Source organism: Pongo abelii, chromosome 6, assembly GCF_028885655.2.
Source record: "Pongo abelii isolate AG06213 chromosome 6, NHGRI_mPonAbe1-v2.0_pri, whole genome shotgun sequence".
In the NCBI taxonomy this organism is placed as follows: Eukaryota; Metazoa; Chordata; class Mammalia; order Primates; family Hominidae; genus Pongo; species Pongo abelii.
Window position 1 is genome coordinate 83,577,980 of NC_071991.2, and position 25,869 is coordinate 83,603,848.

Below are 25,869 nucleotides of genomic sequence, written 5' to 3' on the forward strand. Positions count from 1 at the left end.
CTGGTTAAATGCATTTGTTCAATGCTATCGATCAGATTTTTACTGTGGAAGGCTCATTGACCAGAGTAAGGGATGAGTACAAAGAGTCTCAGGGCATTTGGGAAACAGGATAAAGGCCCTTTATAGAAAACTAGCCAAGAGTGTTGAGTGCCTGAGCCCAGGGAAGTGGCAGTGGATGAAGAAATATTTAGGTGGTGGAATTGGTGGTTGATTGAACATGTGGGGAAATGAAACAATCTACGATTATTTGAAGGTTTCTGGGTTTAGAAAATTATTTGGATGGGGGTGTGATTCACCAAGGGGAATGAACTGTGTTCTAGACATTTTGAAATTGAGATGTTCAGAGTATTGGTTGAAGTTGTCCAAGAGATAACTGGGTATGGAGTTTGGAGAAAGTACTATTTTGGAGAGACAAGTTGGAGATTTACCAACCTCTAGGTACTCTTTGAAGCTGTGACCATAAAGGAGATAACTGTCATCTGTTGCTGATTAGATTGTCATAGTGGTGGTGGTACATTGGGTAAGAAGAGAATAGGTCCAGGAGATCTTGATATTGAAGGTCCAGATCAAGAAGGAGACAGGCCTGTGAAGGTTTCTAATTTAAATCTTGGTTCTGCCTCTTGTCTCTGTTCTGTCATGCTTGAACAAATTATTCTATGAATCTTAGCTTCTTTATCTGTAAAATGAGAGTAATAGTATATACTTTATAAGGATATTGAAAGGATTCAATAAGTTTCCATATATTAAATCCCTGCCACAGTCCCAGGCTCACTGTAGGGGCTCTTAAGTGGTAAATTCAAGAAAATGTTCCTCAAGATATGAGCAGTTTCAAAACAAAGAATTTTTTAGTGATTACCCCAGAGATTACAGTTAACATCTTCAACTAATAACAATCCAGTTTGAGTTGATACTATTTCAGCTTTAATAGTATATAAAACTTTTTTCTGTACAGTTCTGTCCTTTCTCCTTCATGTTGTTATTGTCACAAATTACATGTTCATACATTGTGTGGCCATTAACGTAGACTTATAATTACTGTCATATGCATTTGTTTTTTAAATCATATTGTAAAAGTTACAAACCACTTACCTATGTAGTTAGTTACCTTTGCCAGTGTTCTTTGTTTCTTCATACGGCTCCATGTTACTGTCTAATGTCATTTTATTTCGGCCTGAAGGACTCCCTTTAGCATTTCCTGTAGGGCAGATCTATTGGCAAAAAACTCCCTCAGCTTTTGTTTATCTGAGAATGTCTTAATTTTGCCTTCATCTTTGAAGGATGATTCTGCCAGATATAGAATTCTTGGTTAACAGGTTTCTTTTTTCTTCCAGCACTTCTTTATTTATTTATTAGAAACAGAGTGTCACTCTTACATCCAGGCTAGAGTGCAGTGGTGCAGTCATAGTTCACTGTAGCCTCAAACTTCTGGGCTCAAATGATCTTTCTGTCTCAGCCTCCTGACTAGCTAGGACTACAAGCATGTGCCACCATGATCAGTTAATTTAAAAAAAAAAATCTTTTGTAGAGATGAGGGGGTTCTTTGTGTTACCCAGGCAGGTCTCAAACTCCTAGACTCAAGTGGTCCTCTTGCCTAGGCCTCCCAAAGTGTTGAGATTACGCTCATGAGCCACCATGCCTGGCTGCTTCCAGCACTTTCAAGTTGCCATCCCACTGCCTTCTGCCCTCCATAGTTGCTGATGAGAAGTAGTTGTTCATCTTATTGCAGATCCCTTGTGTGTGATGAGTTGCTTCTCTCTTGCTGCTTTCAAGATTCTCTCTTTGTCTTTGGTTTTCATAGTTTAATTACAATGTGCCTCATTGTGGATCTTTTGGTCTCATCTGCATGTACTTAGTAAACACTCAAATAAGTGATCATAATAATGGTGCAGAATTAAATGATTATAATTTAATGGTAACAGTAATGACCATGAATCATCTACCAGTTAAACGTAATATTGTGCTTAAAAAGTCAAGAAAATGTTCAATGCATGTTACCAAGAATTCCACTAAAACTTTAATTTTAAAAAATAGTTTAGGGAATTAAGATGGGTAAGAATCAATTATCTAAAATATTCACTTACATGGGACAACCAGATGACTAATAGATTATTAGTATATGAGGTGTTCCTGTGGTTCTTTGCAAAAGAAAACGTCTGCCTTGAAATAGATAAACTTGCAGTTACATTTACACATTATCTCCCACAGTTTTCATTACCATTAACACCATGAAACGTTTTCCTTATTATCTGAGATACTTCTAGAACAAAGATCAAACTCTAAAATAAAATGGACTTATAGAAATATAGCAAATCATAATTTAATTTTTATAAGTGTTTGCACCTGAACAAAACAACCCAATTTTAGATCCTTAAGTTTAGAGGTTGGTAGAAATACCAGTTCTTCCAGCTTCTCCAACTGCAGTGTGTTTTCTAATATTTTAATATAGTTTGCCATTGGTGATCTTAAAATATATTTCTAAAATTTTTCTTAGTTCTCAACACAGTGATTCCCAGAAATTTTGCTGGAATAGATCTAATTTAAAAATATAAGAAGTTATATTTTAATTTTTATAAGGATCTTTATTTTTGACCAAGCTTTATTTTGGTTGCTTGCACCTTGTTGCATTACAAAGGGTACTGAATTCTACCATGCAGGATTTTTTTTCTTGGCTTATTTAAGAAACATCAGAGTAATCTGAAGACTTTGTGAGCCATCATTGTTTCTCTTTTGTTTTGTGGTAGTCTGTAACTTTGACCTTTTTCACCAAGTATCAGAAAAATAATTTTTTCTCATATTCTTTTTTGTAGAGTCACTCCATATTGGGAGGGGATTGAAAAGCACATACTTTAATGAGGCAGTAATGCATACACATTATTTTTTCTCTTAGAACAACATTTTAAGATTTGTAGAGATTTCAGGATTCTAAGAGAACAAAACATAAACAAAAAATTTATGTTCTAAGAGGACAAACATAAACAGTTCTAAATACAAAAGAATGTGTGTTTTTTACATGTTTGATTTTTAAAACTGCATTTCAGGATTGATGATTAGGATTTCCTCATTAATTCAGAGGAACAGATTGAAGAAAAGTACATGAGTGGTAGGAGAAAAAAATCTGAATTGAAAAATAGGTTTTTATGATTATTTTTTAAATAATGTTTTTTCTTATTAAAAATTAATAGGTTCTCACAGTAGAAAGTTTAGATGAGCAAATAGCAGAAAACCACCATTCCAAAATCTCATCACCCAGAAATAACCACTGGCTACATCTTTTTTTTTTTTTTTTTTTGTGATGGAGTCTCACTTACTCTGTTGCCCAGGTTGGAGTGCGGTGGCGCAACCTCTGCTCACTGCAACCTCCGCCTCCCAGGTTCAAGTGATTCTCCTGCCTCAGCCTCCTGAGTAGCTGAGATTACAGACATAAGCCACCACACCCGGCTAATTTTTGTATTTTTTGTGGAGACAGTGTTTCACCATGTTGGCCAGCCTGGTCTTGAACTCTTGACCTCAAGTGATCCACCCCCCACTCAGCCTCCCAGAGTGCTGGGATTACAGGGGTGAGCCACTGCCCCCAGCCACGTCTTGATTTATCTTTCTACCATTATGTTTACATATGTGGAATCATACTGTACACACTTTTGAAACTTGCATTTTTAAAAATAATATATTGTGAATGTCTTTCCATTTTCAATAAAGATGTATCAGTACCATTATCTTAAGAGCCACATTATATATATATATGTATACATTATATATCATATATAATGTGTATGTGTGTGTATATATACAATATACACACACAGAGCCAGATTATTTATATATATATATATATATATATATATACACACACACACAGCCAGATTATTCTTCAGAAAGGTTTTTATCAGTTTGTGTTGCCACAGTGATGTGGGCTCATTTTTATAAACAAGTGTTGTGCAGTTTTGTCATTAAACAAGTTTGTTTTTAACCCAGTTTGAAAGGTTTAGTGTTTCACTGAGGTTTTCATTTGTGTTTCTTTAAGTTACTGAGGTTTAACATTTTCTCCTATGTTTATGATCAAAAGTTTCCTTAAAAGGAACTAACTTCAGTGGTTGTTTTATTAGATCAGTACCTAATCATAAGTACCTGAGTGAATTAGTGCTGGGATGAATTTACTCACCTATTAAGGATGTGATTATGAAAGGTTTTTGGCTTACAGTGTAGGTAAAGCTTGGTTGGCTTTCTTCTAAGACACAGCAGACAGTCTTCATTACAGGCGGCTGCCTAGTTTTGGCTGCTTAGTCATTTTTCCTCAAGAGAGGCCCAAAGCTGGAGAACAGGGCTTTCACAGGTCAGAAATGGACAGAGAACTAAATGTTGAAAGTTGTCCAGAACGTTCCACACTCTATCTGACTTAAGCCAGAGCTGTTCGCTTTGCTTTTAAAAATACACTTAACTCACTTATTTCTGAGATCAGAATCTCTTTTTCAAGCTCTGTTGGGTGAATTGAAGTGTGCCATTTTTCTAACTAGTCAAGGGAAGAATGTAAGAGGGTTTGGGATATCAGCAGTCTTCGCTTTTTGAAATTTTTCCTGTGAATTTTCTGAACTTCTTTTTTTCAGCTCACCATGTAAAGTATGTATTGGGATCTCTAAATTTACCAAAAACATTTTGGCTTTGGCATTCCCACAATGCCTGTCAGCAGGGCGTCTCATTTGTCACAGAGTCTCCCCATCACTGACCCCTGCTTTACTGCAGCTCCAAATGGTGTGCTGCATTCAGAGGCAGAATAACAGAGTGGTTAGAAAATCAGATTCTGGAGCCAGACAGTCTGATTTCAAAGCCCATCTCCACCACTTACTGTCTTTGTACTTTAGGCAAAGTATTAAACCTCTCTACCACTGTTGCTTTCCGTTTTTTGTTTTTAAGCAGCTTTATTGAGATGTAATTTACATACCATAAAATGCACCTGTGTAAGACTTCAGGTCAGTATACTTACTGAGTTGCACAACTATCACCATGATCTAAATTTAGGAAATTTTCATCACTCCCAGAAGAAACCCAGTACACGTTATCAGTCTCCATTCCTCCACACTCTCCCACCGCTCATTGTCCCAGGCAACCACAAATCCACTTTCGATTTCTATAGATCTACCTGCTCTGAATATTTCATATAAATGAAATAATGGAATACATAGCCTTTTGTGACTGGCTTCTTTCTCTTAGCATAATCTCTTTAAGGTTTATCCATGTCGTAGCCTGTATTTGTTCTTCATTTCTTTCTATTACTAAATAGTATTCCATTGTATGGATATACCACACCTTGTTTATGCATTCATCAGTTGATGGACATTTGGGTTATTTACAGTTTTGGGCTATCATGAATGATGCCGCAGTGAATATTTGTTTACCTTCACTGCATCATCATTCAGTGAACACTTATGTCTATTTCTTCGTCTCTAAAATGAGTACCATCTCATACAGTTGTTAAGATTTTTTAATTAACTAGTAAATACAATATTTTAGTGTTTGAGTCTTCATTTAACAGCAGTTACAAAATCTGGCTTACTCAGAATGCCACGCTTTCCTAATGACATCTTGAAGTATCCTCACTTTTACTTTATTTTACTTTGACTTTTTCCTAAGTTATAATTTAGAAAAATTTCATTTATTCAATAAATATTTATTGAACACCTATGTATCAGACATGGCTGTGGGTGCCATTGAGAATTGAAAGAAAAGAATAAGCAAAACACAAAGAGGCACCACTAGTTTAAGGCTATCTTTAGTTTACTACTGTGTCATCTCTGACCTGCCAGTAGGGCTTGGGACTTGAGTTCCCCTCACCCCATCCTCTCACCAAAAGCCACAGGTTTTGGGGTCTCTCAGTCCATTCACTCTTGTTAGGCCCTTATTTTGTCCATCATATTTATGTTTTTGGAGTGGCTGATTGAAGGTAACTGTTAAGGAAAGACTAAGAGTTCATCATGTCTAGGTGGAGACCTCAAGAGGTAAACAGTGCCCCATTCCTGGCCTATAGCTGAGGTTGGTGAATTGTTCTTTATACTAATCTAGACCTAATAGTTCCTAATTTTCTCCATTGGCAGGTTTCTTCTTTTTGTAGAGTTGGCTGTGTTCTCTTTGAACTTCCAAAACTATTTTGTATTGGAACTTGACTCATCAAAGTATCAACTGATTATTGTTTAGCTGCCTACAGAAAACAGCTATTGTTTAGCTGTTTTCTTTCTCTTGTCTTTGGGGAGATAATGATCCACATGGTTAGTGACTTGGAGTTCACTTAACCAAGGATTTTGCTCCTGCTACAATTCTCTTCCCTGCAAGACAACAAATCGCATTTTATGATATGCCTTCTTTGTGGCAGCTCTAAAGCAATATTTTTCTTTTTCCCATAATAGCATGTAGTTAGCATAACAGAGTGATGCTGCAGCCTTACTCTTCTCTCTGACTTTCATTCAGATGAAATGCATTAGCAGTTTGAAGAATTGTGTTTGATGACATAGAAGTGCCTGTAGTGCTTGCTGTAGGACTATGGAAAAAGTTTGAATTCTATTATTTAATGTCCAGTTCAGGAATTGTTCTGGAATGAGAAGAGGGGTACATAGGCATCCCATATACCCATTAAGCCATCCTAAATAGCTTGTTTCAGGCCCAGCTAGTAGTACATCAGTTCTGTTGCTGATCGTGTGGTAGAAATGTGTTTCCATATACATAGTTTTACTGTTTGCACTATTTTCAAATTTTACTGTAGTGCAAGAGTCACATCTTGTAAACTTGCCCAGTTTAGGGGATTCCCATTCCACATGTAAAACATTTTTTGGTTAACAGATTCAGAAGATATTAACTCATAGAGCCACAGGGCTAGGTCTATATAGATAGAAGCTGAAACTAGATTAATAGCAACTCTAAAGATGGAAAGAAGATAAACAATGAAACTTTCTTATGAATACTCTCTTAAAGGCTATAGGAATAAAATGATTTAGTAAATAAGCGATGTTAACTTTGCCTTCCCTTGTCGGATAATAGCAGCCATAAACTTAACAGTTTAAATACAAAGGATTTCTGTGCTTTAGAGTTGGTTTGACATCCCTGTCCTTTTCCACTTTTCAGCAACAGCTAGTGGGAAAGGGGTTGTTTAATTGAAGGCTTCAGGAGAACACACCTTGCACACTGGATTCAACCTTTAAATTAATTGAACCCTGTATCTTCGTATTATTTTTAAGTTCTTTTTTCTCCTTGCTTCCTCTTACCATTGAGTTCTTTTCTACTCTAAGTTTTATATTCCTATTTATGATAAACTTGTCCGTCTGTCTTCTTCCTTCTGTGCTTTCCTCCATCCAGTGTCTCTATGGTCAGACCAGGAACCTCAAGTAGGGTCTGAGAGGAAGCTGCCTGGCTCCTTGGGAAGGATGAATTGATCTGGTTCTCTGCTGTCGACTACTTTTGCCCAGTGGACATGCGAATGGAGAAGCCATTTAAGGTGAATAGATTCCCAGCCAAGTCAGAGAACTGGGACAGTCACTTTGAGGACACTGCTACTTCTTTTGTGCTTGAGCTTCACTCATTGTGTCTACTCTGTAAGACGTATTTGAGGCCAGATATTGACGTTTTTAAGTCATTTAATCATTTCAAAATATTTATAGATGTCTTAGGACAATTTTTTGTTGCAAGTAATAAAAACCCAACTCAAGCTGGATAAGCAAAACACTGACTTTAGTGACTCACATAATTAATAAATCCAGGGGTAGATCAAACACAGTGGGCCCAGGTGTGGAAATAATGTCTTCCGGAATCTCTTGCCCACTGTCCCTTGTTCTGGCCCTCTTCTGCGTCCCATAGTAGGTTCACTAAAATGGTGGCAAAGACAGCCATCAGTAGCTGCAGGCTGAGACTTTGCCAGTTTGATAATCCCAATATAGAGTTTTACTCTCCCAGAAGTTCTAGCAAAATTTCTGAGACTGATTATTATGCTCCTGTCCACCTCTGAGTCATTCATCGTCACTCAGTCCAGGGTTGTTCACATGCCATCCGTGGGCCCCTGCCGTTAAAACCAGATTGCCAGATTCTAGGACAGGAGTAGTTCCTCAACAGAAAATAAGGGTGTGGCTTCCAGGAGAGGTAAATGGATGGAAAGGCAGAGACCATCTGTGGTTTACTTAATAGGATGTAGAATGAATTTACTTTGATGTGATATATAAAGTTGTACACAGTGTTTATAGAATTTATTTGGTACTAATACATAGCCATACATCATTACCTGCATTTTTATTTGTAAGTCTTCTTTCCCACAACTAGATAGTAAAGCTTTTAAAAACAATACCTGTCATATCTATTGGAAACTCTAAAACTGAGTATAGTTTTAGAGCTGCACTGAATGGAGCTATACCATTCAGTGCTGGTTGAGAATAAGTGCACACAGAGTCCATATTTAATGAGCAAAAAAGAGAATACAGTGGCCCATATCCAGTAGTGTAGAGCTAGTGAGATGTGTGAACATAAATTTGGTGCATACAAGCCATAGCCGCAGAATATGCTTCATGCACTTAAGAGGAGGAGATTAGATATTTAAAAAAATTCTTCTCGATTCCAAATACTGGCTCTAGTTCAAGCAGAATTTTGTTGTGGCCCTTAGGTAGCTGTGCCAGACATCTCTCAGCTCTTGAACTATTTGATGTCCAAACATTGAAGAGAATGGGGGGGAAAAAAAGTGACCGGAAAAAAATCCTCATAGAACTTCCTGTGAACGGTTCAAAGTTTAATCACAGCAAATAATACAGATTTCCCTTTTATTGTAACCACAATAGAAAGGCAGGGCTTGTGTTTACAAAGCATGTTGTTTGGGAGACCTTTGTAAATTGTAATCTTTGGAAATCCCAAACCTATTGGATGTAATCCCATCCATTAGATGAAGGCAACTTGCCTTTGCAATAGTTCCAGAAGAGCAAGTTAAATTGAGAACATGAACAGGAAGTAGTCATTAAGAATTACAATGGGTAGGATGCAGAGTTAATTCACAGAGATATTTTGTTATTAGATAATTACATCACTAGGACAGCTGGAAAGCTGAGTGCTGTGCTGGACTGCAAGCCTTGTTCTCTGCCCTGCAGCTGGCGGGTCAGGACAATAGAGACAGCAAGAGAACTTACTTTGTGGGAGAGTTAGGGGCTTGGCCAACTTAATTGTGAAATGATAACGACCTATCTGCCTTTTTTGGATTGCATTTTGCACAGCTAAACTGAAGGCATAGCCTTAGTTAATGCCGATAACCCGTTTGCACTTTGACTTTTTGAACATTCACTTGGATCACATTACGTTAAGCTCTAATGGATAAATATTTAATGGTAATTTTCCTTTCCTTTAAAAGTCATCTGAGATATTTTGTTCATATTCAATACATTGTGATTACATTTTTCTTATGGAACTGCTGTCATGTAATTCTTGAAATGGTATTTTTATCAGGTTACAGATTAGCAAAAATTTTTAAAAAAAGGTTTTAGAAAGTCTTAAAATGTTGGTCAATATAAGGAATCATGCAGTTGAAGCTATTTTCCAGTTTTTTGTTTGTTTTTGTTTTTTTGTTTTTGTTGTTGTTGTTGTTGTTTGTTGTTTTTTGGTTTTTTTTTTTTTTTGAGATGGAGTCTCGCTCATTGCCCAGGCTGGAGTGCAGTGGCACGATCTCAGCTCACTGCAAGCTCCACCTCCCAGGTTCACACTATTCTCCTGCGTCAGCCTCCCAGGTAGCTGGGACTACAGGCGCCTGCCACCACGCCTGGCTAATTTTTTTGTATTTTTAATAGAGACGGGGTTTCACCGTGTTAGCCAGGTTGGTCTCAATCTCCTGACCTCGTGATCCGCCTTCCTCGGGCTCCCAAAGTGCTAGGATTACAGGCGTGAGCCACTGTGCCCAGCCTATTTTACAGTTTTTACATTCAAGTGTTCAGACCTGTCTGGCTCTTTTGTTTTGCAAGTGTAAGGGTTCTAGGTAGCCTAGCCACATTCCTTATTGATTTATATAAATATATTACAGATAGTTTACCTCTAGCCAAATACCAGGGATTTTAATTCATGCTTAGCTCAGTTGTTTTATATGAAACTCATTTGTTATATTAAAGTTTCTGGTGGGGCACAGTGGCTCACGCCTGTAATCCCAGCACTTTGGGAGGCCAAGGCAGGCGGATCACTTGAGGTCAGGAGTTCGAGGCCAGCCTGGCCAACATGGTGAAACCCATCCTTACTAAAAATACAAAAATTAGCCAGGCATGGTGGTGCATGCCTGTAGTCCCAGCTACTCAGGAGGCTGAGGCAGGAGAATCACTTGAACCCAGGAGGTTGCAGTGAGCCAAGATTGCACCACTGCACTCCAGCCTGGACGACAGAGTGAGACTCCATCTTAAAAAAAATAATAAGAATAAAAATAAAGTTTCTGTTTTCTCTTTATTGCCCACCAAAGTGACTATTATTTGATTTGGGGCAATTCCAGAGGGAGTCATTGTAGACAAAAAAAGCATCATAAATATTATATTCTAACATTTCTAAGATTAATGTTTACAACTGTTGATTCAAAATGCATTTCCTACCCATTGTGACTAATATAACTGTTAATTTTTACTACAATGTTTACTAACCGTTAATCAGACATAATTTAAGTCAGACAACATTTCATAGTTTTGTGAAGAGCGATATTTCCCCAGATGTCTTCCATGGAGTACTAGGTCTGTAGGATGTGGATGGCTAGCCAGCACTGGAGCCAAAAAAGAGAGTATCCTACAGGCACCCTTAGGACTTTGATGTCCCTTGATGCCATTTGTGAGTGTCTGAGGAGTCTCTAATATGCTCCATTTCCCGAATGAAGTTAATAATAATGGCACCTTAAAAATTAAAAAGGATTATTTCCTTGAACCTGGAGGAGTCACTTCTACCTAATACCATTTTTTAAGAATATGCAAGTATATATATTAAAATTTATGTGAAAATGTTCTGCTCTATGGACTATTACACATCTCTTTAAAATTCCATGTTTTAAAAACTACCGATTGAAATGAGTCCTTTTTCTCCAAGGTTTATCATTTCGGACAATTAGTAGTGGCTTCAGTGAGCTCACCTTTCCTATCTTGAGCATCCATTGAAACTGAGGCCTGGAGTCCAGTTGCTGCAGGTGGCATCAGTGAGTCTTAATATTTTGAAGAGAGCAGTATAACTCTGAGGAAAGCAACTTGGGTGGGTTAGATGTTATTTTTAAATTGTGTCATGCAAAGAGTGCTTGAAAACGGTTTCAGTGAGATGAAGCAACAGGGCATACGGCCAGGGTTGTTAGGTAACTTCTAAGACAACGGTCCAGGGGGCAGATGACTTTTTGTTTCAGCAATATTTTAGGATCACTTTATTCTCCAGTTATGCCCCCGTCAGAATTTTTTCTTTTGGAAATTACTATAATATCTTTTATATATATATATATATATATATATATATATATACACACACACATATATGATAAACTATAAATGCAGTAAGAACTGGAGTTACTAAAATTACTATTGATTCCAGGTAGTGGTAAGCAATGTAATTTTTTCACTAAATATATTAATTATAATGGGAAATATTTTTAAAGTAATGTTTCAGAAACACAATTGAAATGGTCATAGTATGAAACAGCTCTGTGTTTGTATTTGACTTTAGGGACATACCATTTTTGGTTCACTGCTCTTTTATTTTATTACAAAAATACAAGCAACAGATATAAAGAAAGTTGGGGATTGTGGAACTCCATTTTCTTTTTCAATAGGAAGAAAAGAATGAAGTTGTCCAAGTATGTGGATTTAATAGCAATAAGCTGGCTTAAAAAAGCCTGTGAATAATTGTAGTTATCTTGAATTATCAAGCCAAAAGAACTGTTTTGATAAATTTCCCACATATTAAATCCATGCCTGATAGCAATCATATTTTTAGAGTGTGGGACTTAATATGATTTATAGTACTATCTTTAATAAATCTGTTAGAAGTTTTTACTTTATTGGAATAATTTTCCAGAATAAGTGACATTAGGGGAAAATATTAAGTTTAGGAATGGCTATTAAAACTTAAAAACCAGAATGTTTAGAAGTAGATAAATGTGAGGAAAAAATTTTCAATGGATTCTGGTTAATTTTAATGGAGTTGTATAATTCACCCCAAACTGCCCATAATTAAAAAGAAGCTTGGATCTGGCTATGAAGCATGTGTAGTTGTTGGTGTTCTGTTTTTTGACCTGCCAGATTTAACCTAATTATAGTGGTGGGGTTTTCTTGTTATGTGTTTTTTGTTTTTGTTTTTGTTTTCGTTTCCTTTAAAATTTAGTATAGATTCACAGAGAAGTACCAAATGTGGGTTCCGTAAAGCCCAGAAATGCAGAAGGATGACATGGTGAACCAGCAAGGCATTAAAAGTTTAACAGAGGTCCTAGGAATACAACCTAAAAGGGATGTGAAGGACCTCTTTAAGGAGAACCACAAACCAGTGCTCAAGGAAATAAGAGAGGACATAAACAAATGGAAAAACATTCCATGCTCATGGACACGAAGAATCAATATTGTGAAAATGGCCATACTGCCTAAAGTAATTTATATATTCAATGCTATCCCCATCAAGCTACCATTGACTTTCTTCACAGAATTAGGAAAAAACTACTTTAAATTTCATATGGAACCAAAAAAGAGTCTGTATAGCCAAGACAATCCTAAGCAAAAAGAACAAAGCTGGAGGCATCATGCTATCTGACTTTAAACTATACTACAAGGCTACAGTAACCAAAACAGCATGGTACTGGTACCAAAACAAATATATAGACAAATGGAACAGAACAGAAGCCTCAGAAATAATGCCACATGGCTGGGCACGGTGGCTCACACCTGTAATCCCAACACTTTAGGAGGCCGAGGTGAGGAGATCACCTAAGGTCGGGAGTTTGAGACCAGTCTGACCAACATGGAGTAACCCCGTCTCTACTAAAAATATAAAATTAGCCAGGCGTGGTGACCCATGCCTGTAATCCCAGCCACTCGGGTGGGAGTAGCACTCAGCTGAGGCAGGAAAATCACTTGAACCCGGGAGGCGGAGGTTGTGGTGAGCCGAGATGTGCCATTGCACTCCAGCCTGGGCAACAAGAGCGAAACTCCTTCACAAAAAGGAAAAAAAAAAAAAAACAAGAAAGAATGACACCTATCTACAACCATCTGATCTTTGACAAACCTGACAAAAACAAGAAATGGGGAAATGATACCCTATTTAATAAATGATGTTGGAAAAACTGGCTAGCCATATGCAGAAAACTGAAACTGGACCCCTTCCTTATACCTTACACAAAAATTAATTCAAGATGGATTAAAGACTTAAACGTTAAGACCTAAAACCATAAAAACCCTAGAAGAAAACCTAGGCAGTACCATTCAGGACACAAGCATGGGCAAAGACTTCATGACTAAAACACCAAAAGCAATGGCAACAAAAGCCAAAATTGACAAATGGGATATAATTAAACTAAAGAGCTTCTGCACAGCAAAAGAAACTGTCATCAGTGAACAGGCAACCTACAGAATGGGAGAAAATTTTTGCAATCTGTCCATCTGACAAAGGGCTAATATCCAGAATCTACAGGGAACTTAAAACGAAATTACAAGAAAAAAACAACCCCATCAAAAAGTGGACAAAGGATATGAACAGACATTTCTCAAAAGAAGACATTTATGTGGCCAACAAACATGAAAAAAAAGCTCATCATCACTGTTCGTTAGATAAATGCAAATCAAAACCACGATGAGATGCCATCTCACACCAGTTAGAATGGCAATCATTAAAAAGTCAGGAAACAACAGATGCTGGAGAGGATGTGGAGAAACAAGAATGCTTTTACACTGTTGGTGGGAGTGTAAATTAGTTCAACCATTGTGGAAGACAGTGTGGCAATTCCTTAAGGATCTAGAACCAGAAATACCATTTGATCCAGTGATCCCATTACTGAGTATATACCCAAAGGATTATAAATCATTCTACTGTACACATATGTTTATTGCAGCACTGTCCACAATAGCAAAGACTTGGAACCAACCCAAATGCCCATCAGTGATAGACTGGATAAAGAAAACGTGGCACATATACACCGTGGAATACTATGCACTCATAAAAAAGGATGAGTTCATGTCCTTTGCAAGGACATGGATGAAGCTGGAAGCCATCATTCTCAGCAAACTAACACAGGAACAGAAAACCAATCACTCATGTTCTCACTCATAAGCGGGAGTTGAACAATGAGAACACATGGACACAGAGAGGGGAACATCACACACTAGGGCCTGTCGGGGGGTGGGGGGGTTAGGGGAGGGATAGCATTAGGAGAAATACCTAATGTAGATGATGGGTTGAAGGGTGCAGCAAACCACCATAGCACGTGTATACCTATGTAACAAACCTGCACATTCTGCACATATATCCCAGAACTTAAAATATAATTTAAAAAAATTAATGGAGGTAATATGTAAGCAGGATAATTGATAGTCAACCCTGTGCATTAGTTATTGGACTCTATGCACATTTATAGTTTCTTTGAAGAAGGCATTTATTCAATTTTTTTAAAAAATTAAAGTAATATGAATAGTATTTTATTCGCTTTTTCTTAGTATTTATATTACATTCTTGTTAAGAAATGTACTTACAGCTTGTTTATGGGTAGTTTAATTCTTCAAACATTTGGTGAGAATCTGTTGTGCTAAATAGTGTGCTGTGGTTGAAACTGAAGGAAATTTTGTCCTTTGGCTTGAATATTCTTTTGACTCCTGAAGGCTTAGTTTTTAAAACTTAAATTTTGTCTTATTTTAAGATTTTTATGGAAGAAACTGGATTCACCCATCCAAAACATTTGTTAATCTGTTGCTTTATTATTTAAGGGCAATACAGTTTACCAATGCAGGTCCCCCTACCCCTGAAAAAAAAATGTTTAAATTTTACAATGTTGATTAACATGGTATTGGAATTTTAAAAACTAAGAATGTATGCCCTTTTCAGGGAATGATTTGACTCAGCAGGATGAGGGCTGTCTTAGAAATAAACTAAATTTCTCCATATTCCATCATATTTGTTTTCACAGACATGGTTGTGACACCTTAAATTCCAGGAAAATCTTGATTACAACATTCAGCATCTCCAAAGGATGCTCAATTTATCTCTAGTAATTCTCAAACTGTGAGCTAAGAAGAAACATATTTTGCCTAGACATCAAGTTTTTGAAATTATCCCCATTGGCAAGTTTTATCTAAGGTCCTAACTAAGGAAACTCTCCAAGCATTCTTGTGCTCCAAGCGCGTTGCTTTCTCATTGTTACTATAGATGTTCTCATGCTTAACCGCACACTCTGAGTGCCCCTCTCCTGAACTTCATGTTATTACTAAAGTATCAGATCTCATTTGATATCTTTACATATGATCACAAGAAATGATCAACACTGGCCTTTTTTTTCTATTATGAGACCAAATTGAGCGATATGTATAAAACATACAGGTTACTTCTTTGCTTATTGCCACCTATTTAACCTCTTTGTTTTTTCTTCTAGGTTGTTTGATGTGTGCACAGTGTCACGAACAGACAGAGAAACCAAACTAACTTTAGTGTTTGAACATGTCGATCAAGACTTGACCACTTACTTGGATAAAGTTCCAGAGCCTGGAGTGCCCACTGAAACCATAAAGGTATCAAGAATCATCTTCATGTCTTATCAGGCAGTCGACTATTATAGTCTGTTAAGCAATGGCTTTCTTTCCTTATGAAAATTGCCAGAATTACAACTTTTAGAATTCGGTATATAGTTAAAAAAATCAAAGAAAATGTTCAAAGATTGGGATATATTCCAGTTCATCAACTAAGTGAGATGTTCAAAGTACAGACATATGTATTCTAGTTCATTAATTTTAGAACTAAGTAGGAAAAAAAACTTTAGTTCTAATGCATATTAAAATTATTGAAAAATACCTGGTTGTACATTGTCTTAGACCTTAGGAAACAGTTTAGTAAGTATAGCTCAGTCTTTTTCTGATGGTTCATTGTCTATGAGGGACATAATTTGAACATTATTCATGAGCACATTGTATATTATGATTGTATAATAACTCCAGGACAACCTATGCTATGTGAATCTGAAATACTACTTGTTAGGCCCTCCTTCTTTCTTCATTTTTCTTATTCATAAAATGTTTATAGGGAAGCCTAAGTAACCAGATACTATGCCAAATTCCTGGGATTCAAATATGATTGAGACATGCTTTTTACCCTTAGAGGTCAGTAAACTAGATGCAGTATATTGACTGGAAGTTCTTCCTACCTTTAAGTCTAATGGAAAATGCTGCTGATAAAGTTTTGTTGTTATTTGCATTCTGCTTAACTGAACTTCCCGGTAGATCTTTTAGATTTATACACATCTTGTGTGGGTCTTCATGAAAACCTTTTTGTCTGTGTGAATTAGGTAGCTTAAACAGACTCCTGCTTTATCATTCATTGTTTAGAAATGAGTTATAGAATTCACCATCATTCTAGATAGAAGTTAATAGCTAAAAATAGTTTATCTTCTCAACAGACTAAGAAATGTCTTTAGTGATAGCTAAATGACGTTCTCAGATACTGACTGATACATTTAGAATTTGACATATTGAATGATTTATTCCTTTTGTTTTAGATTAATATTATGTTTTTTCCCATCTGACTCTGATTAAAGAATCTGGTGCTTAACAATAGTCCCATTTCTTCCTGAGCAGTTTCAAGGACATTAAGGCCCTCCAAATGTAGGTATGCCTGATAGTTACCTGTTCTTGGCCATCTTCTGTCTGTGCACCCCGCTTTCCCTCTGGCATTCTATTCCACCCCTGAAGCTTTAGTTCTCTCCTTTATGAGTTTGTCAGAAACCCCGTGTTCAGCATGCAGAGCAGGGCATAGTCCTTTTTCTTATACAGTTTTCTAGCCAAATTGGACTGCTCATCATTCTCTTAGTATGATCTGTGATTTTCCACCTTGGTAGGCTTCCTTCTCATGCCATTTCTTTTGTTCCTTCTCACCAAGCTATCTACTTAAATTTTTCAAGTGCCGTCTCAAATGCCATTTGATCAACTCTTATAGCTGGATGTAATCTCGCATGCCTTATAACACTTGTTCTACATATCTCTACCTCTTTATCTTGTTTTCTACCTTTAATTGGGATTTTTTAATGTACATATCTCATGTATTCAATCATCCTCATGTCCTGACAGTGTCTTACACAGTGATTTATACACATAGGTACTAAGTAAATAAGACACATTGTCAAGCTTTCTTTAGATATAAGTATTTTCAAAATTATTTTTAAAATGACTTTCAAAGGCTTTAAACAGACTATCAAAAAATCATTGACATTTTCTGATACATTTCTAAGTTCAAAGTTATTTGGGGGGTATCTTTTTTTTTTAAAAAACAGACAGATGAGGCAACCATATATTTTATATCTTACATTACCACCTACATAGATCTTTTGAGCATTACATTAAATTATCCTAGTATATTGGAGGCTACATTTGCAAAGGCATCTATGCAGTTAAAATGTTGATAAGCCAGAGTGCTTTACTAGACTCAGGTTTGATCAGGCAGGAGTAGAAATGAAGTGGAATGGGGGGAATCTCAAGGGTGAGGGTGGAGGGGCAAGCAGGATAGGAAAAGGAACAGGCAGAAGGGTAGTCACCAAAGTAAGAAAGGGGAGGAGAAGACAGGGGGCAGTGGCTGAGCCAGGATGGAGCTAGAGGCATGCTAGAAGGGGGTGATTGTTGCCAGAAGCTCTTGAACAAGGTGACATTAAAAGTTAATTTTTTTTTTTTTGAGCTTTTTGTCTATCTCCAGGAAAGGGAATGTCACTTCATTCCGTGTTGAACAGGGATTGTCCTGGAGGCTGTTAAATTTCTTCAGCCATTAGGATCAGCACCCCTTGATCCAAATTGTCAGATAAGAGGTGGAGTTGGGGGCAAGGGGCTCTAGTTATTGAAGGTTTGTGGCTAGTGGTGTATTGATGTTTTCACAGTAAAATAAACCATAGTCAAATGAAATATTTCAGGCAGTTAACTTATATGTTAGTGGTTAATCGAACGTTTTTTGCTAACTTAAAAGCTAATTAGAAGACTCTTTTATCTTCATTCTTAATTTAAAAAAAAAAATCTGAACTATACTAACCTACTTTCCTTCCTTATTAAATATAAGGTTTTTTAAAAAATAATTTGAGTGTTTGTGATGCTTTAAGGTCATTGTTGAAAACTTGAATAATCATTTAAAAGCATAATAAAACCATCAAATGGATAATTTTAGGCTGAATATATAATTGATACAAAATTATTTTTAATCAACACTTGTATCTTTTGTTTCTGTGATTGACTTGTTTTTAAGAATTGGAATGCAGAATAAACAGCTGCTAAGTAGGAGAATCTGAATTCTGGTTAATTGAAATTTTAAAGCACACAACCAGAGAACAGAAATATTTTGTTGTTATATAGGCTCATTTATGGGAAGCCTTAATAACTAGATCAAGCAAATATTGTTATTCTGAACAACCTATTGGGAACACAGAAATTGATTCTTTATATAGAATGCTCTGTTGCAGTAAGAGCCTCTCTGACTATACTCGTACAGATATTTATTGAATATTCACTCTGTGCAGGGAGGATTCTGTGCTAGGCAGTTCAGGGACACAAAATTGAATTAGGCATGAGAAAGAGAGGACCTGCTCTGAAGGACCTTTAGAGTATAAGAGAAGAGATAAAATGCAAACACAAGCCTGTGGTACACATTCTGTATGGTTATTTAAGTAGTTTAGGCATATTTTCAAGTAAAGAACAGACTACTTATGTATAAGTAAGCACAATCTATATTGTGCCAAACTATTTTTTAAAATACTTAAATTTAAATTACTTTTCAAAGGATCCAAATCATAGGTATTAATATTGACATTGTCTTGCATAGATTAAAACATATCATGTTGTTAAATAATTATACATATCTAAGATATTTTTATTTTTATTTTTTGAGATGGAGTCACATATCTAAGATTTTTTTTTATTTTTTTTATTTTTTTTTTGAGACAGAGTCACATATCTAAGAGATTTTATTTTTATTTATTTATTTATTTATTTATTTTGAGACGGAGTCACCAGGCTGGAGTGCAGTGGTGCGATCTCAACTCACTGCAACCTCCGCCTCCCGGGTTCAAGCGATTCTCCTGCCTCAGCCTCCTGAGTAGCTGGGATTACAGGCATGGGCCACCAGGCCTGGCTGATTTTGTATTTTTAGTAGAGACCGGGTTTCACCATGTTGGTCAGGCTGGTCTCGAACTACTGACCTCAAGATCCGCCCACCTCTTGGCCTCCCAAAGTGCTGGGATTACAGGCATGAGCTACCATGCCTGGCCAGATATTTTAACATGAAATATATATAAAATAGAAAATCAAAACAAGACCTCATCTAAGATCATTTAAGCTCAGGGGATTTTCCTCTACCCACTTTCCTCTACCCAGTGTTGTGTTTTCTGTGGCACTGTTTACCAGTTAACAGGCCACTGAAACTCAGGATATTCTAATGCACATTCAGGACATAAATTGCATTAGTTGGGCAGTACTTGGATAAAACTAGGATGCTCCATGGTGTCTTACTAGATATCATAGGAGTAACATCATTTTGCTTATCATTTCATCAACACGTTTGTTAGAAAAGAGCCCATGATGATCTTATTTTTCTAGCTTACTTATATCACCTAACAATTTTTGAAGTGCATTTAAATGCCATTTGTTTTCGAAAAATAAAAAAGACATTAAGCCACACCATAAGCCATAAGTACTCATAAAGGTTGATAGTTGGGTAAATTTATTGGGGAAACTCTAATTATTGCACGGTGCTCATGTGGGACTTTAATAAAGTACATTAAGAGTATAGGCCTGAACTGAAAATTTTCATTGAGAAGTTCATGAGAATAAAATAAAATCATAGGTGATTCTTTCCAACATCATTAAATATGCCTTATTCTAAAAAAAAAAAGCATACATAGAAATCACATTCATACTTCATCTTGGGGTTTTCATCACATTATTTAACCTCTTTTCTTGATGTCCTTTAGGTGCGTCCATTCTTGGTTGACAATGACATTTGCATAAAGCAGCCTGTTGGCTGCTGTCCTGTGAAGTCAACAGATATTCTAATTTTCCCTCATAGACTTATTGTTGACATATCTGGCTTTCCTCTTTCTAATTCAGAATATTATCTTTGGGTGTGTTTACTTGTGGAGGAGTTCAGTGCCATCTTTATTAAATTTTTATTGGCTCATTTGAGATTTAATATTGCCTTCCTGGGTTTCCATGCTGAGATTTATGAGGCAATAATTGACACCTTAATGATTGTGTTATTTTTTCTTTTAGGGTACATGATAAATTCAGAGTATCTATGCTTATATAGCACCTTCCATTTATGGAGCTTTAAAAAAAAAAACAGCTCTCAGATTTTTATTTTTCTCTTTCATGCTTTCATCTGCCATCCTATAAGGGAGGGTCAGAAAGAACTGTAAAGAAATTTCCTCACCATTTTTCTTAGTCATTTGTAACTGCCGCCCAGAAAAAGAACTGTACACTGCAAGATATAGATGGAGAGAGACTCTTACGTAAAATATTCTCCTGTACAGGCTTTTCCAAATGTAATGCCCTCTTTTACTAAATCATTCATTTGGTATTTAGACTTGTCTGTATAATACATTAATCTTTCCTAGGATATGACCTGGCTTCTCAACTATTTTATAAACTCTTTGAAAACCTAGAATTATTCTGTGGACATTCTGTGCATGAAACATGTTTGATTAAAAAAAAGTTTGATGCAATTGTCAATATAGTTTCACAAGTTTGAGGCACTGAAAGGTCACACAAAAGAACAGCAGCCTCTAAAATAGGACAGGGTTCTTTGAGCTCAAGACCATATGGCCTCTTTTGATGATTCAATCTTGGAATAAAATTTTTTTTATTAATGTATCTTTATGATAAATGAATTCTATAGAGCTTGAGAGGGCCAGAAAAGCTCCGGGTTCATGTCTGTGTGGGTCGTTTTCTCTGTGAATTAGATTTCATTTTATCTTCAATTGAATGTTTCTTAGAGTTTTCTATTGGTTGTAATATTTTCAGTAAGAGATAACACACACTATTAGGTTTATTTTACAAAACCCAGACTTCAGAAACTGACACACACTGTTAATAGCACCTGTTTTTTGCCTCTGGGAAATATCTGTTTTCATGAATAATATCTGCTTGCAGTAAACAGTGGCTCTGATGTCAGTATGGGATGTCCAGGGCTGATTCATCTTTCTCAATTTGACATAATGCAAAGTGACTAACTGGTCCCTGTACTGCAGATGAGGAAAGTCTCTCAGATCTTCTTCTCTTCTCACTCCTAAAGGAATCAAGCCATGGCCCCTCTCAGCTCCTGGTGGTCTCCATTTTGCCTGAATTACGAGCAGGTGATTTGTCTCATCTTTGCAGGACACAGAGCAAATTAACATGAAAATATCGCTTCCCAGAAAACAAGGCAGGCTTGAATGCCCTGTCGCTGCTGGTCATTAGCCATCTGCCACCGACACTCATACTCTGTTTATCACATTTGAAATTCAGAGCAGATGTTGCATAATAAGGTGATCCCAAAAACAAGGCAAGAAATTCAAAGAACAAATACTCTACCATAATGATAAAGATCTTGGAAGGAAATTTTTTTCAATCTAATATCATAGCTGCACTAATTGAATAGACCATGTTTTTAAAAACACACACACATCTCTCCTGGTATTTGATGCAAACTACTTTTCACAGTAACAGGAAATAATTTTAAAAAGAAAGTACATTTGTGAAAGATACCTGAGAAGACTGTTCAATAAAATCTCTTTAAAGAAGCAAAGTCGAATGTTGGAATAACATAGTTCTGGTGTAAAAGACGTCATAGATCAGTGATGCCATCTTTTACTGTAAGATGGGCCTTAACCTACAGCAATTTGACGTAAAATTGTTCACTCCTCACAGTATAGTAGATCTTTCAAGGCTTTTAACTTGCCAACATGATTTCCCAGTTTGTTTTCTTTTTGGCACTCAGGACCCTGTGTTTTCTATATCCTTTCTTTTCACTGTTTACCCCTCTACAAACTCCCACCACCGCTATCAGCCTCCCACCTTTAGCATCCCTTGACTCTCCAGAACTCTGCCCCAGCTTACCCTGGCCTTAGGCTCTCTCCAACCTGAGTCCCAAGATTCTTTCATTTTTAGTTCTTCTGCCCTTCTCCATTAATGTGGCTTTTTACAGGATTGGTTATTATAATGTTTTACCTAGTTGATTTATGCACATTGTAGACCCTTATTATGCCTTATTCAAAGTATATCACTTATAGTATATTAACTATGGTGTTTAGAGACATTCTGTTTTTTAAAAAACAGGCATCCAAACTTTTACCAGGAATGTGACCTATATTCTGTGGAAGACGAGCTTTTAATATAGTCTTTTGACTCCAAAGAAATATTTTCTCCACAGAAACCACAACTTTACTGCCCCTCCCCACTCTGCACCCCTCTGCCCCCACACATACTGAGAGTTTTGAGATTTGGGATTTTTTTAAAAAGACTATACTGCTAAGCAAAAATTAAGCAGCCAGCCTGAGAGTAGACAGGGGGATAAATCAAAGCAGTGCCAGCAGCTGACCACTGAGTGGAATAGGAGAGATGATTTGAAGGACGGAAGAATAGTGAGTCAATACTGAGTATATTCCAAATTCAGGGAGAAATGTAGAGTGAGTGAGCTCTAACAACTGTGGGAGTTTATACTACTAAACTCAGAAGCCCAGATCTAAAGTGTAGGAGAAATAAAATCTTCAGTGTAACCTTTCTAATTAGTAAGATTTCAGTGTAATCTTACTAATAATTTCCATTTGTTTCCCCCTGCTCCAATCAGAAACATACATATTGTGCTTTCAAGTATCTTTCATTCCAAGGGAAAACTCAGTTAACTCAAGCAACTTCTTAAAGGAGAACATTTTTATGCAGTCTAGATTCTGAAGACTCTCAGAAACAAATCCTTTTGCAAATTCCTAACCCTTATAGTAGCTGAAAATATCAGAAGAGAAAGAGGACAGAATTATGCATGTATATGTATCCTAACAAAAAATATAACAGCTATTTAGTAGGTTTTTTAAAATCTCCAATCCTATAAAAAGCTACATTAATGTAAAAGAGCAGCAGAACTAAAAATGAAAGAATCTTGGGACTTAGGTTGGAGACAGCCTAAAGCCAGGGACTAAAAGGAAGCTGGGGCAGAGCTATGCAGAGCCAAGGGAACCTTTGGTGGGGTACAGGGGGTTGATAGTGGTGGTAGGGGGATAGGAAATATGGGTTTAAGAAAAGCTAGTTTCTTTCTAAAGGTACTGTAAGACTGACTCACTAAATAAATAATGACTCACTAAATAGGCAAATGACACTTAGATTCAGCTAATAACAGATAAGTTAGAATCTCTTTAGAAAATGCTTCCTCACCCTAGGCATTGAATCTGTTTACAAAGTCCATTAAAACTTGCAGGTAGTATATACCCATTTATATCACCATGGCAACAGATAGCAGAGTGCTCTTCTGCGTAGAAGGAAGGATATTTCTTATCTAAATTTAGCCTGTGTTAAACTCCTTGGTTGCAGTCTCTTTTTTTGGCTCTTCTTCCTCTAAACATTGGAATATCCAAGGCTTCACTGTCAGCCTTCTTCTTTTCCTTGGCTACACTTTCTAATCAAGTGATGTCATTTAGTCCAGAATCTTCAAATACCTATTCTCCAGCCTTACCTCTCCCACATGCTCTTGGTACAGATAGTCAGCTAACTATGTAAAACATTGACCAAGAATCCTCTGCCCAACTCAAGCCTTCCCTGTCTGCCAGTTGTTTGAGCCCCACGTTTAGGCATAATTCTTGATTTTTTGCTTTCCTTCACAGTCTTCATCCAATCCATCAGTAAGTGCTTTTGGTGTTATCCCCAAAAGATATCCCCAATCTGACTACTTCTCAATATCTTCATTGCTGTAGCTCTAGTTTAACCCATCAACCAGCTTCCTAACTCAACACACCACTTCTGCTCCTGCCCCTTTATGGACCATCCTCTGTATAACAACCAGAGGGACCTTATTAAAGCAGAAATAAAATTCTCTAACTCCCCTACTGAAAACTTGCTCCAGTGGTTTCTCATGACCTGTAGAATAAAATCAGAAGTCCTACATGATCTAGTGCTCCCCACCCCCCCTGCCTTTCTGATTTGCCTCCACCCTTCCTTGGGCCCACGGTTCTCCAGCCACAGTGGCCTTCTTTCTGTTCCTCCAGCTTGCTTCTAGCTCGGCATGTGTCTGTGCTGATTTTTCATCTGTTTGGAATGCTCCACACCCTCTAGCTCATGTCATGTCTTCATCATTCCTTCTCTGACCCTCTCAGCTACAACTCCACATCTAGTTATAGTTTATCACATTATACCACATTATCCTATTTTATCTTCTTCTTCATAGCACTTAGCTGAAATTATCTCATTTATTTTTTATGTTTGTTTTTTAATCTTTCCCAACTAAGTGAGACTTTAAGTCAAGACTCTAGTCCATTGCGCTAGCTCCAGGGCCAGCATACTGCCTGGAACATAGGGGATCCTCAGTAAACACGTGTTTGTAACTGTACTAGGTGTTTATCTTCTAATTAACTCAGAAATGTAGGCATCAATACCACCACTGTACAAGCCAGGAAATGGTACTTTTTCAAGGATAAAATTTTTAAATATTTATATTACAGAAAAATAAGCTGAAGGTATGTCGTATCTTGGCACATTCACTTTGCACTTGCGCATTCAGTTCTCTGTGGTGGGCCGGGATTCTGGGATTATCTATGTTGTAGCTAAGAATTTGGCTTGGTTTAGAAATAGTCTAAAACCAATAACTGATCCTACCAAAACTATAAGGTATTTTCTCCTTAAAGTAGTACTGACTAATTCCAAAAATACTAACTGAATTCCAGAAATTGTTCTTCCCCAAGGTGGGACGCTTAAATATGTTTTATACCAAGGATGGGGAACTAAGCTCAATGAAGAGACTGATGGATGTCATGAATTTTAGACCCTATTCTTGTATCTCAGGAGTATATATCTAAAAAATAATTTTGTAGTGATACATGTTTCTCATTTTAAAATTACTTTCCATATATCCCAATTGTATGCTGTCTTCCCCATTCCCATCACGAGAACTAGAAGCTTCAAAGGAATAAGTTATTTTTTTAAATCTTTAAAGTACTATACTATATTTATTCATTTGGATTTTATCATTCTTACCCAGAAATTTCAGATGCCCATATGTATTAAGTTGAAAAAAAGGACCATTCTACTAGAGCAATTGCCAACAATTTGCAATATTATCATTACGAAATTTTAAATTAGTGAAAGGCATACAAAGTAGGTATCCATCAGTTATCTGAGATAGTATCTTATTCCTCATTCCTAAGTAAGGTGGAAAAAATTAAACAATCCTTTCATTGCAGTTAAGTAAGTAATCACTGGTTCTAGTAAATATTTGTTGAATGAATATGTGCTTTCACAAGAAGTTGTATAATGAAGCCTTGCAGACCCCATAGTGCCAGTTATGAGAATCTAGTGTCTTCAGCATGTAGAATAATGTTGTAGTTACTGTCATTCTGTTCTTCCTCTTCCTCATCATCACCCTCTAAAAGCAAAATTGTCCTGAAAGATTGATTCTTACGGTAAATCAAATGAGGAGGAGAGGTTGGCCTGAATATGGATTCATATATTTAATTAAGGACTTAGCATC

General features: G+C 36.7%; 1 protein-coding gene across 6 annotated transcripts in view; it reads left to right on the plus strand.

The window, feature by feature from the left end:
* The window catches only part of CDK6 (cyclin dependent kinase 6), a 236,180-nt gene that overhangs the window by 46,463 nt on the left and 163,848 nt on the right, over nt 1–25,869 (plus strand). For all 6 annotated transcript variants that reach the window (XR_008527105.2, XM_002818213.4, XM_063726082.1 and 3 more), the window contains one exon: nt 15,575–15,710. Coding sequence is in view for 5 of the 6 variants with exons in the window: in XM_002818213.4 (XP_002818259.1) it covers nt 15,575–15,710 (136 nt within the window). In the remaining variant the exon portion in view is untranslated. The remainder of the gene's footprint in view (nt 1–15,574; nt 15,711–25,869) is intronic.